This window comes from Terrapene carolina, unplaced genomic scaffold (genome assembly GCF_002925995.2).
Source record: "Terrapene carolina triunguis isolate 2854851 unplaced genomic scaffold, T_m_triunguis-2.0 Scaffold66, whole genome shotgun sequence".
NCBI lineage: Eukaryota > Metazoa > Chordata > Testudines > Emydidae > Terrapene > Terrapene triunguis.
In genome coordinates, this window is record NW_020664417.1 from 3,288,740 (window position 1) to 3,301,636 (window position 12,897).

General features: G+C 40.4%; 1 protein-coding gene across 1 annotated transcript in view; it reads left to right on the plus strand.

Annotated features, from left to right (window-relative positions):
- Nucleotides 1-12,897, plus strand: part of USP53 (ubiquitin specific peptidase 53) — a 56,985-nt gene that overhangs the window by 19,339 nt on the left and 24,749 nt on the right. The window contains exons 4-9 of the mRNA XM_024213079.3: nucleotides 620-754; nucleotides 4,431-4,544; nucleotides 4,629-4,711; nucleotides 9,789-9,894; nucleotides 10,743-10,889; nucleotides 12,423-12,572. Coding sequence (XP_024068847.2) covers nucleotides 620-754; nucleotides 4,431-4,544; nucleotides 4,629-4,711; nucleotides 9,789-9,894; nucleotides 10,743-10,889; nucleotides 12,423-12,572 — 735 coding nt within the window. The remainder of the gene's footprint in view (nucleotides 1-619; nucleotides 755-4,430; nucleotides 4,545-4,628; nucleotides 4,712-9,788; nucleotides 9,895-10,742; nucleotides 10,890-12,422; nucleotides 12,573-12,897) is intronic.

Sequence of the window (12,897 nt, forward strand, 5' to 3'; positions counted from 1 at the left end):
TGTATCTTTATAATCTACCTGTTTACATTATTTTTACAAAATCAGTCATTCATTAAATAATGCTCAAGTTACTCTAACATTTCATCCATGTGGAATGCACACCAGCCATAAAGCTAAACTGATAGATTATGCATGGCTTGGTAACTATTTTAGTGACCAAGATATAAAGAAAACTTACAAATTTTGGACAATGTAAAAGCCGTGAATAAGTATCAATCACAGTTCTGTACATTTTCATGATTTTAATAGGCCAAGCATAAAATCTGCTTGCCTGCTCTATAATGATATGGCTCAGCTTGGTCAGAGTAAACTGTATAATAGATCATGTCTCAGCAAAAATACAGAAATGGGATTGATTTGGAGGGAAACGATCTATCAATTTCAAAATGTACAATTACCCCATTGTATGTTTTTATATCCATTTAATATTGGATAGGTTAAAAAAAGCTAATGGGATTTTTTACTTGCCCCAGGTAAATAGATAAACAGAATTTTGTATTAAATGCAGTGGCATAATTTCCTTTCAGCAGTAACATCTATTTATGAATTGTTGGCCTGTTCTGATATAATATGAAAAAGAAATGTCAGTGAAGTTATCAATCATTTCACTTACTTCTAGACAATATTTGCACAGTTTCAACACAGTCGAGAAAAGGCACTCCCATCAGATAATATGAGGCATGCCTTGGCTGAAAGCTTTAAAGATGAACATCGTTTTCAGCTTGGCTTAATGGATGATGCAGCAGAATGCTTTGTGAGTATTTACAGTGGTGTTAATTTGTTTCTTGTTAAGAGTTTTTCTTGTTTTGGTACGTTGCCAAATTGGGTCTTTGCATTAAACTCTGACAGCTTACTCTTGCAGAATGGTGGAATAGGTCCTGAAGGATTTACTGTGCAAGGGCCTTAATAAATAAACACAACATTGTTTGATTATTTTTTTTACCAAGTGGATATTATGCTTTCACCAGTGATTTTTCTCCGCTCCAGTTGAAAGTACCATCTTATACAAAAATTTCCAAAGTAAGCTGCTCAATACAGAGAGAGCATTGAACCCAGTCAGCAGTTCTGAGACTTGAACTGTGCTCTTCAGATTACCCAACTGAGTTGCCATTTTAATGTAACGAAATAAAGTATCCTCTTGATCAATGATATGTGCACAGTGAAAGAAACTAACATTTTCATTAGATTTAATAAATGTGATGTAGCCATTTCTGTTTGTATTTCATGTACTAAAACATAGTTCACACATCTAAGAAATATTTCACTGGCCATGTAAACTACTCACTTGCCTGGTGTTTAGCTCATTTAATATGTGAGGGTTGTCCACAAAAGATAATTACTTCAATTTACATAACATGAAATGATGCCTGCTGATAGATTTGAAGTATGATCGTATGGGGGGAGGGATAGCTCAGTGGTTTGAGCATTGGCCTGCTAAACCCAGGGTTGTGAGTTCAATCCTTGAGGGGGCCATTTAGGGATCTGGGGCAAAATAATCTGTGAGGAACGGTCCTTGGTCCTGCTAGTGAAGGTAGGGGGCTTGATGACCTTTCGGGGTCTCTTCCAGTTCTATGAGATAGGTATATCTCCATATAATTAAGACAGTATATATCTGTCTTAAGATTTGCCTACATGAGCATTTATCTGAAATCCTCCTATTGTTTGTTTAGCACCAGAGAGGTACTAGAACCAATGGTGGGAATGCTAATATAGACAAAGATAGACTTTTTTACCATGGTGTCATCTAAAGCTCCTCATTGCGTTGGTGGGAGATCCCTGAAAAATTTTAATGTAGAGATAGTCTTCACTTTTCATACAGATCCTGTCATCCCTGATGGGGCACGCTATTGTACCAATAGCTTCAAATTGTTTCTAATGGCTTGTGACTCAGTGAATGACTTGTATCTTCATTGTATTTCAACTCATGTTTTCCCCACACAAATTTGGGAATGGCTGACACTCTCTCCTTTTTGTTTTTTGTAAATTGATCTAGATTGTAAGCTCCTTAGTGAAAATGAATCACCTTGTGTCCATGTAGCACTACATGACTGTTAAGTAAACATTCTATCTGTCCCAATATGGTTAATATTTTCGGAGCAGCTTTACAATAAATTACTCATTACTTCATTTAAGTTATTACTACTCTCCTTCATATTTCATAATGAAACTGATGATACAAGACATTTTGAAACATGAGCCAAGTTCTTTACTGGTGTAAATTGGCACATCTCCATTGAATTCTGAGGACTTGGCCCTGTTTCTCATACTCTGAAAAGCAATGAAAAAGATTGCTTAGAAAAGCTTTCTTGTATGTAATGCGCTGATTTGATACCTGATTGCATGGAAGTGATCTAGTAACTAATTACAGTAATTGGTTGCTGAGATGCTGTTTGTATCGATTAACAAGATTGGTATCGAGCTTAATAGTATTTCATTTTGATTCATGTGATTAATTTTCTGCCAGGAGCACTCCATCTGCAACTGGGCCACTGTTCTTCTTGGTTCTAGCTTGATTAGCTCCACCCCCTAGCTGTTAGACAACTTGTGCCTACTTAACACTGACCCTTCTTGCTGCAGTTTGTGGTGTATCCTCAGTTTCTAGATACTTTGCAGCTGATTAGTGAGCTCCTTACTGGAAGAGAGCATCACTATGAAGCAACAACACTTTTTTCAGTATTTGTTACCTGCTGTGTGGGACCTTCACCCTGCCATGAGAAGCCAGGGAAATCCCAAGAAACATAACCCCGTTCCCCCGAATGTGTGGCCTCGTCCAACATGGGAGTTGCTAGGACTGAGGCAGAGACCTGGAGAAGTATGTAGTGGGGTCAGAGTAGCCTCACATCATATTTTTTCCCCTCTTTACTCTGTTTACAGGATGGAGGGGAAAGCTCTGTATTTTCCTCTGTTTGAAGTGTCTGCATCACAGGGTATCATTTAAGTAGATGAGACCCTAAACCTCCCTCCTCTTCCCCTTCACCCCCCCCTTATCCCCCAAGCACTGTTAGGAGTGGTCATTATGCTGAAGGAAGGGCTATCAAGGGGCTTTGTACTGGGTCTGCCTGCCAGGTATTCCCATCTTTACTCTGATGGAAGGCAGTTCATTCAAGGATTCTGAGACAGTGGATGGAAGATGGTGAATGTTTTCTTGAAGAGAAGTCCTTTCCCTGATCCAAGAGCAAAGAAAGGGGTTGAGGTTGAAGATCTGGAAACTCTGTGGAAGAGCTGAAAGTCTAGTGCTCTGGCTTCCTCCTTGCTCAAAGTAATATTGCTGGCAGAAGAACTCTGGTTCTGAACATAGAAAAGTGCTCTGTGTCACCTTCATACTGAGAACTGGCCTGCCAGAACTGAAGAAATCTCCTTCTTTCTCCTTCCCTCACCAGGATCTTGATGGTCCCTGTGGACTTCCCAAGAGATCCTGTTATAAGTTTCTCTTCCAAAGATCCAAACAAAGGCTCCCAGAAACAAAAGTAAGCCAGTAGAGTGTGCCAAGCTAGATGATAATAGTGTTAAATCTCCCCTTTCCTATCTTGGGTGGCAGGCATGGATTCTTCCAGCAGCACTGGTACACATCCAAAAGACAATGGTTTAAACGCAGACTCACCAAACTGGTGAACTACACTAGTGGGGGGGTTGCTTTCATTTCCCTGGAGTCAACTGGAGATTCTTGGGATAGAGAAGACAAAGGCAGTTGGCCCAAGGGATTATAAAGAGGATGGTGATCAGTTGTTCTCCATATCCACTGAAGGTAGGACAAGAAGTCATGGGCTTAATCTGCAGCAAGGGATATTTAGATTAGCTATTAGGTTAAAAACAAGTTGGACAAACACCAGTCAAGATGGTCTAGGTTTACTTGGTCCTTGTCCCGGCTGACTTGATGATTTCTCAAGGTCCCTTCCAGCACTACGCTTCTATGATTGTGGGATACTTTTGGGACCCAAGTCGAGGGGGCTTCGTCTACACTGCAGAGCACTAGAGCTTGGATCCTGGCTTGACTCTGGTTCAGACCCACCACCCGTGCAGGGCCCTAGGACTCTTGATCTGAATCGGAGCAATTTGTGTATAGATGGAATGGAGGTTTGGACTCAAGCCTGAGTCTGAGCCCAGGCTTATATTGCAGTGTAGGCATACCCTTAAGGTACTTCTTGCAGAAAGAACTTTGGTCCCAGCCTATAAATTGACTTTCTACAAAGGAGCCTGCATGTCTTGAAGGCCACTCCGGTAACACTCATTCTATTTTACAGTTCTGCTTTCTTAATGCTAGAAACTTTGACTGGGTATAGGCTGTCATGAACCAGGATAGTGATCAATGCAAATTGCCTGCCAACAGTTAGGAGGTAAATTTGCTGGAGCTAACAGGATCAGTAGCCAGAATAACACATAACTGGTAATAATCAAAATCCATCTATTTACAATGTCATCATTTCCTTTAGGAAAATATACTTGAGAGAATTCATTTCCACATTGTGCCAAGCTGTGAAACAGACATGTGCACTTCTAAATCCTGCATCACTCATCAGAAGTTTGCTATGACACTATATGAACAGGTAAGATCTTTGTGTTACAACTTTATCTGTTTTATTTCCAAAATTATGAATTTGTGAAAATGAAAATATCTTGTTTACTTGCAGTGTGTATGCCGTAGTTGTGGGGCGTCATCAGATCCCTTGCCTTTTACAGAATTTGTGCGCTACATTTCTACAACAGCCCTGTGGTAAGTTCCTTTTCTCCTCATTTCCCCTGTCCACCTCCTCCCTCCCTCAAAAATGCAAAATCCCATGCATATTAGTCCTATAAATGTTCATATTTTGTACATTTCTTTTTCTTTGCTGAAATTGACATATGATAAATGGTCCAAAAAAATAAAATTTAGATAGTAAAGAAGAGGGTGGAGAGGACTTGATTGAGGTATTCATAATCAAGGGTATGGTACAAAACTAGCCTTTCCTTTTGTTTAACCTGTCACTGAACAAGGAAGTGCTCTAAATTGACTGCTCTTTAATTTGACGTAATAAAAAAAATACTTCATAGATTCTAGGACTGGAAGAGACCTCGAGAGGTCATTGAGTCCAGTCCCCTGCCCTCATGGCAGGACCAAATACTGTCTACACCATCCCTGATAGACATTTATCTAACCTACTCTTAAATATCTCCAGAGATGGAGATTCCACAACCTCCCTAGGCAATTTATTCCAGTGTTTAACCACCCTGACAGTTAGGAACTTTTTCCTAATGTCCAACCTAGACCTCCCTTGCTGCAGTTTAAGCCCATTGCGTCTTGTTCTATCCTTAGAGGCTAAGATGAACAAGTTTTCTCCCTCCTCCTTATGACACCCTTTTAGATACCTGAAACCTGCTATCATGTCTCCTCTCAGTCTTCTCTTTTCCAAACTAAACAAACCCAATTCTTTCAGCCTTCCTTCATAGGTCATGTTCTCTAGACCTTTAATCATTCTTGTTGCTCTTCTCTGGACCCTCTCCAATTTCTCCACATCTTTCTTGAAATGCGGTGCCCAGAACTGGACACAATACTCCAATTGAGGTCTAACCAGCGCAGAGTAGAGCGGAAGAATGACTTCTCGTGTCTTGCTCACAACACACCTGTTAATGCATCCCAGAATCATGTTTGCTTTTTTTTGCAACAGCATCACACTATTGACTCATATTTAGCCTGTGGTCCACTATAACCCTTAGATCCCTTTCTGCCGTACTCCTTCCTAGACAGTCTCTTCCCATTCTGTATGTGAGAAACTGATTGTTCCTTCCTAAGTGGAGCACTTTGCATTTGTCTTTATTAAACTTCATCCTGTTTACCTCAGACCATTTCTCCAATTTGTCCAGATCATTTTGAATTATGACCCTATCTTCCAAAACAGTTGCAGTCCCTCCCAGTTTGGTATCATCTGCAAACTTAATAAGCGTACTTTCTATGCCAATATCTAAGTTATTGATGAAGATATTGAACAGAGCTGGTCCCAAAACAGACTCCTGCAGTGCTTATTTCACATGTGTCATTGATGACTGCAGGAGGATCAAACACCTACTGGAGTTAGCCTTCTGAGAAGGATGGAAAATTATGGTCACTAAAATAAGAGTAGTAATGCAAAAAATCCCTCTCACCTACTGTCAACTACTGTATCTTTTTCAAATTCCTTATTTATATTTGTATAAACACTTCTGTATATTTCTTGGAACAGCAGACCAGCTGGTCTACTACTGGCAGTTTTTTGGAGGTAATCTGGGGTAAAAGGCAGGAAGGTGGCATGAGAGAAGTATGTTTCTGTAGTTGAAGCGTGAGGAGCAGTGACCAGACAAGGTTTTGGTCTTGATAATGGAGAGGAAATGTTGGATTTTTGAGAAGTTATAGATGGGAAAAGTAACAGGATTTAGTGGTGTGAACGAAAAGAGTGAAAAATGACAAGGTTATGAACCCAGGTGACAAGAAAGATGGTGGAATCTTAAGTGAAATTGTGATTTTTATGGTCTGCATGCCAATTCAAATGCTTGTCTTATTTTCTCTCATTAGAAAAACTCTTGAATGTTCCTAAAATAGTTAAAGGTGACATGCAAAGGATTGTTAATTTTTGTTGTTGTTGTTGCTTTTCCTTGAGGTATGAAAGCTTTTTTTTATCTTTACCTTTAGAAATAGCACCAGTGTCGTCATCTCTGGTCTCCTTTCGTTTTCCAGGAGTATCTCCAGCATGTCTGTGTTTTTTGTGAACTTTGTGCGTTATCTGAAAGTGGAGCTGTTTGATTTTTAAATAGAGAGGGCCTTCTTGAGGTTTTTATAATAGAAGAAATCACTCCACAGACACTGAAAATAAACTCTTCAGGCCTTCTTTATACACCTATACCCCGATATAACGCTGTCCTCGGGAGCCAAAAATCCCTACCGCGTTATAGGTGAAACCCCGTTATATCGGGGTAGCGGCGGCAGGGCTCCAGCAGTGATTTAAAGGGCCCGGGGCTCCCTGCAGCAGCCAGAGCCCCGGGCCCTTTAAAGCGCCGCCCGAGCCCCGCTGCCGGAGCCCTGGGGTTACCGCACTATATGCGAACCCGTGTTATATTAGATCGAGTTATATCAGGGTAAAGGTGCATATCCATAAAACAGCATAGAGAAGGGCACAAAATAATTTTTTTAAATGTTCTCTTGGTGTATTGGGAACTCTTGTATGGCAGTGAGATGAAAACTGATGGCCAAACTCCCTGCCTGATGGGCATTATCTTCCTTTCATGGTTTTTGAAGGCATCCTTCAAAAAGTGGAAGTTAAATCCTAGTGAGGAAAATAGAAAGGAGCATAAACTCTGGCAAATGAAGAGTAAAAATATAACTAGGAAGGCCAAAAAAGAATTTGAAGACAAGGTAGCCAAAGACTCCAGGTAATAGCAAAATAAATGTTTAAGTACATCAGAAGCAGGAAGCCTGCTAAACAGCCAGTGGGGTCACTGGACTATCCAGATGCTAAAAGAGCACTCAAGGACGATAAGGGCATTACGGAGAAACTAAATGAATTCTTTGCATCGATCTTCACGGTTGAGGATGTGAGGAAGATTCCCAAACCTGAGCCATTCTTTTTAGGTGACACATCTGAGGAACTGTCCCAGATTGAGGTGTCATTAGATGAGGTTTTGGAACAAATAGATAAAATAAACAGTAATAAGTCACAAGGACCAGATGGTATTCACTCAAGAGATTTGAAGGAACTCAAATGTGAAATTGCAGGATTGTTAACTGTAGTTTGTAACCTATCATTTAAATCAGCTTCTGTACCAAATGACTGGAGGATAGCTAATGTGACACCAATTTTTATAAAGGGCTCCAGAGGTGACCCCGGCAATTACAGGCTGGTAAGCCTGACTTCAGTACCAGGCAAACTGGTTGAAACTATAGTAAAGAACAAAATTGTCAGACACATAGATTCACATAATTTGTTGGGGAAGAGTCAACATGGTTTTTATAAAGGGAGATCATGCCTCACCAATCTACTAGAATTCTTTGAGGGGGTCAGCAAGCATGTGGACAAGGAGGATCCAGTGGATATAGTATATTTAGATTTTCAGAAAGCCTTTGACAAGGTCCATCACCAAAGGCTCTTAAACAAAGTAAGCAGTCATGTGATAAGAGGGAAGGTCCTCTCATGGATTGGTAACCGGTTAAAAGATAGGAAACAAAGGGGTAGGAATAAATGGTCAGTTTTCAGAATGGAGAGAGGTAAATAGTGGTGTCCCCCAGGGGTCTGTATTGGGCCCAGTCCTATTCAACATATTCATAAATGATTTGGAAAAAGGGGTCAACAGTGAGACAAAATTACTCAAGATAGTGACGTCCCAGGCAGACTCTGAAGAGCTACAAAAGGATCTCTCAAAACTGGGTGACTGGGCAACAAAATGGAAGATGAAATTCAATGTTGATCAATGCACACTGGAAAACATAATCCCAACTATATGTATAAAATTATGGGGTCTAAATTAGCTGTTACCACTCAAGAAAGAGATCTTGGAGTCATTGTGGATAGTTCTCTGAAAACATCCTCTCAAAGTGCAGTGGCAATCAAAAAAGCTAACACAGAACGTTGGGAGTCATTAAGAAAGGGATAGAAAGTATCATATTGCTTCTTTATAAATTCATGATATGCCTGCATCTTGAATATTGCATGCAGATGTGGTCGCCCCATCTCAAAAAAGATATATTGGAATTGGAAAAGGTTCAGAAAAAGGCAACAAAAATGATTAGGGGTATGGAATGGCTGCCATATGAGGCGAGATTAATAAGTCTGGGACTTTTCAGCTTGGAAAAAAGATGACTAAGGGGGAATATGACAGAGGTCCATAAAATCATGACTGGTGTGAAGAAAGTAAATAAGGAAGTGTTATTTACTCCTTCTCCTAACACAAGAACTAGGGGTCACCAAATGAAATTAATAGGCGGCAGGTTTAAAACAAACACAAGGAAGTATTTTTTCACACAACACAGTCACTCTGTGAAACTCCTTGCCAGAGGCTGTTGTGAAGGCCAAGACTATAACAGGGTTTAAAAAAGAACTAGATAAATTTATGGAAGATAGGTCCACCAACGGTTTATTAGCCAGGATGGGCAGAGATGGTGTCCCTAGCCTCTGTTTGCCAGAAGCTGGGAATGGGCGATAGGAGATGGATCACTTGATGATTACCTGTTCTATTCATTCTCTCTGAAGCACCTGGCATTGGCCACTGTCGGAAGACAGGATACTGGGCTAGATGGACATTTGGTCTGACCCAGTAGGGCCGTTCTTATGGTTGAAAACAATTACTATACATTAGAATTAACTTCTAATGAGTCATCTTTTGCTTCCATCAATTGTAAACTTTTTCAGGCTGATAATTTTAACCTCTTACTGAAATTAACTTATTCCATACAAAAATTCTGCTGTTCAGCAGACTCTTTGCCATAAAATTAGTTGATCTTAGTATAGTTCCTAGTGGACTACCCTCTCACTTGAAACATAATCAGGTCAGGTTTGAGACGCATTGCAGTGCAATTGCAGGGAAACTTGCTTGTCTGCAGTCCACATTATAATCCTCCTGATCTGGATAGAGGGCTTCAGGGCTGATAATCGACTATTTCAGGAGAACTAAATTCACTAAAGAAAAAATACTGGCCAATATCATTAAGAAAGGAGGGCAATCTTGTATTAATTCTTAGGTATACATTGCCACACTAAATTTTTGAGGCATTACTGAGGTAGTTTAAATCTGTTTACTATTAAAGTGGATGATTTCTAGTGAAATGTGTTTCTATTTCATGTTTACAGCAATGAAGTTGACAGAATGATGGAAAGGCATGAGCGTCTCAAGCCAGAAATGTTTGCAGAATTGCTACAGGCAGCAAATACTACTGATGACTTCAGGAAGTGCCCTGTAAGTAGACAGAATAAACAATTCTTACATTTCTGTGGTTTAGACATAGGATTCAGATTCAGTAATATTTTGGACTGCATTTGAGTGCAGCTCAACTTTGAACATGCAAACACTTGCATCTACTCCTTGAGTGACGGTTTGTCAGCACTTACCTACACATGCAGCTATCATCTGTGTGTGTGAGGGTTTGCACATAAAGTTGTGGGCACACAAATGGCCGTTGTGAAAATGAGGTACTTAAGTCCATGTTTTGTTAGTTGAAACTCTTCACTTACTAACAAACCACTTACTTGGTTGGATTTGATGAACCTGAATGATAAATGCTGACTAAATGCAGTTTCCTTTAGTCTGGTTTTTGGTAGTGATATGGCTTGATAAAAGACTGTTTTCCATCTAGTTCATCTCAAGTCGCTTCTTTCTTGCTTGTGTCTGCCTTTCTTTCACTCTCTCTCTCTCTCATAATTGTCTGGCTTTGTGTTCTAGTACTGTTTGTTTCAGGGCCACAGAGCAATATTCCCGAAAAATACTAAACAGTGATCAAAGAGAAGAAAATAATAATAAAGTCTGTGTCCTCCATCTCGTAAGTTTGCCATAAGTGGCTGGGGGAATGAAGCTTAGCTGACTTTGAAGATGACATGATCAGGATGTGTGTCCAGTGTTTTATAACAGTATGAGATTACATACATATCTTCATGGTTTCTACTGACAATTTAGAAGTCATAAATTTAAATTTGAGGCTAGGAAAGAAGTGTGGAATGTCTTTATTTTTACTCTGGTCATCCAATAACTTTCTCATTTTCCTAGTTGTTGGCTTGTTCAATCTTTTGCGTCTCACTTTTTTCTTCTAGAGTAACTGTGGTCAAAAAATAAAAATCCGTCGTGTTCTCATGAACTGCCCTGAGATTGTGACAATCGGTTTAGTCTGGGATTCGGAACATTCTGACCTGACCGAAGATGTCATGCGGAATCTGGCAACACAACTTTATCTTCCTGGGGTATCTGAATTAAAACTAATCTATCTTGTTTTTAAAATTTCAGTCCCAACTGCTGATGCATCATGCTCATGCCTTTCCTCATATCTTTTTTTCTTCTTAAAATAAGTTTATATATACCGTATATACTCGATCATAACCTGGTTCATTTATAAGCCGATCCCCCCCCCCCCCCAAGATGAATAAGTAAAAATGGAAAATTTTTATAACCTGGTCATAAGCCGACCCTATAATTCAGGGGTCAGCAAACTTTGGCTCCTGGGCCATCAGGATAAGCCGCTGGTGGGCAGAGATGGTTTGTTTACCTCGAGCGTCCGCAGGTACGGAGGTAAACCTAAGTAAACAAAGTGTCCCAGCGTGCCAGCTGCTTACCCTGATGGGCCAGGACAGCAATTGGTGGGGAAATTTTTGTGGGGGGGGGGGAGAGAAGCTGGGAGTCAGGGGAGTAACCCCTGTGACCACCACCCACATGACAACCCCTAGCCCGGGACTCCCACACTCTCCCCATCCCATCCCTTCCCACCTTATCTGGGGAGGGCCAGGGGAGGATGTCTCTAACCTGGTTGGAGCTGCTCTGGCAGGCCGGGCGGCAGGGCCGCAGTCTGTTCCGGCGGGCAGGGCTGCAGCCTGCCAGCCCCGGAGCTGCAGTTGCTTCAGAGGCTGGGGGGAAAGCAGCGTGGCCAGAAGTGGAGAGACTCTGGCCCCGCCTCTTCCCTTCTGTCTCTGCTGGCCGTGCTGCCTCTCCTTGCTCCCTCTGTTGCGGGGAGGGGCTATGTCCGACCTCTCCCTCTCTATACCCGTTCATAAGCCGACCCCCTTCTCTGGTGCTCCCTTTTTTACTAAAAAAATTCGGCTTATGAACAAGTATACATGGTAACTAACTTTGGAATTACAATTAACATTTAAAAAAATAGATCAGGGAGTATATTTTGTGTGAACTATTATAATAATCTTCACGACACATCTGTGGGGTAAAGTGGTGGTAACCCCATTTTACGGTTGGGGAACTGAAGCATCGAGAATAATGGCAAAATTGTCAAGTGTCTGCTAACTTGAGATGGCTAGGACCTGATTTTCAGACTTCATGGCATTTTATGTGTTCAAGGCACAGGTCTAATTGACATTGAGTACCCAGAACATGAACACAGAGTGAATGGCCACTTGTGAAAAGCTTGGTTTAAGTGACTCCAAAGTATCAGTTCTCCAGGGTGACATTCAACTGCCTTAACCATGAGACCATCCTTTCTTTTCCTGTAGTCCTCACCTCATTCACTGTATACCTTCAAACTTCTGCAATAAATGAAGCAAAAGTCCTACAAACATAAGTGTCCCTCATCACACAATGGATTAGTTCTCTGAGCATTAGTCATCTTGTACACAGAATGAGGCAGGGATACTTTAGAAATTACATGCTCATGTAACTCCTGTTATAATGCAGATAGACACACAAGGAGACATGCATGCAACCTTGACTTAATCTAACTTTACAACCTCAGACGTACTTTTTCTTTAATCTATACATAATCATTTTTGCAGCTGTTCTATAGGGTTACAGATGAACAGGCCAAGAATAGTGAACTTTTTCTTGTGGGGATGATTTGCTACACGAGTCGACATTACTGTGCCTTTGCCTTTCATACCAAGAGTTGCAAGTGGGTGCTGTTTGATGATGCTAATGTGAAAGAGGTAGGCTTTGCATTATTGATGCTAGATTTAATGACCTTTATTTTTTTTAATGGTACATTGTGCCCCAAATATAATTTTTTCTGCATTAGAACATAACTTATTCTTTTGACACCAGACTTAAAACACAATCAAATTTCCTCATTTTCATGAAAAGTAGTCTGAGAAGTCAGTTTTAAGTATTAAAAAAAAAAAATGAATGCACAACTTCACTGTTCTTAAATGTGCAACAATTGGATAGATGTTAGTGTGATTTTTCTTAAAAATATAGGTTTAATAAGTAATATGATAAAATCTGTTGATGGCTGTATTTGTAGTGTGTTGATGT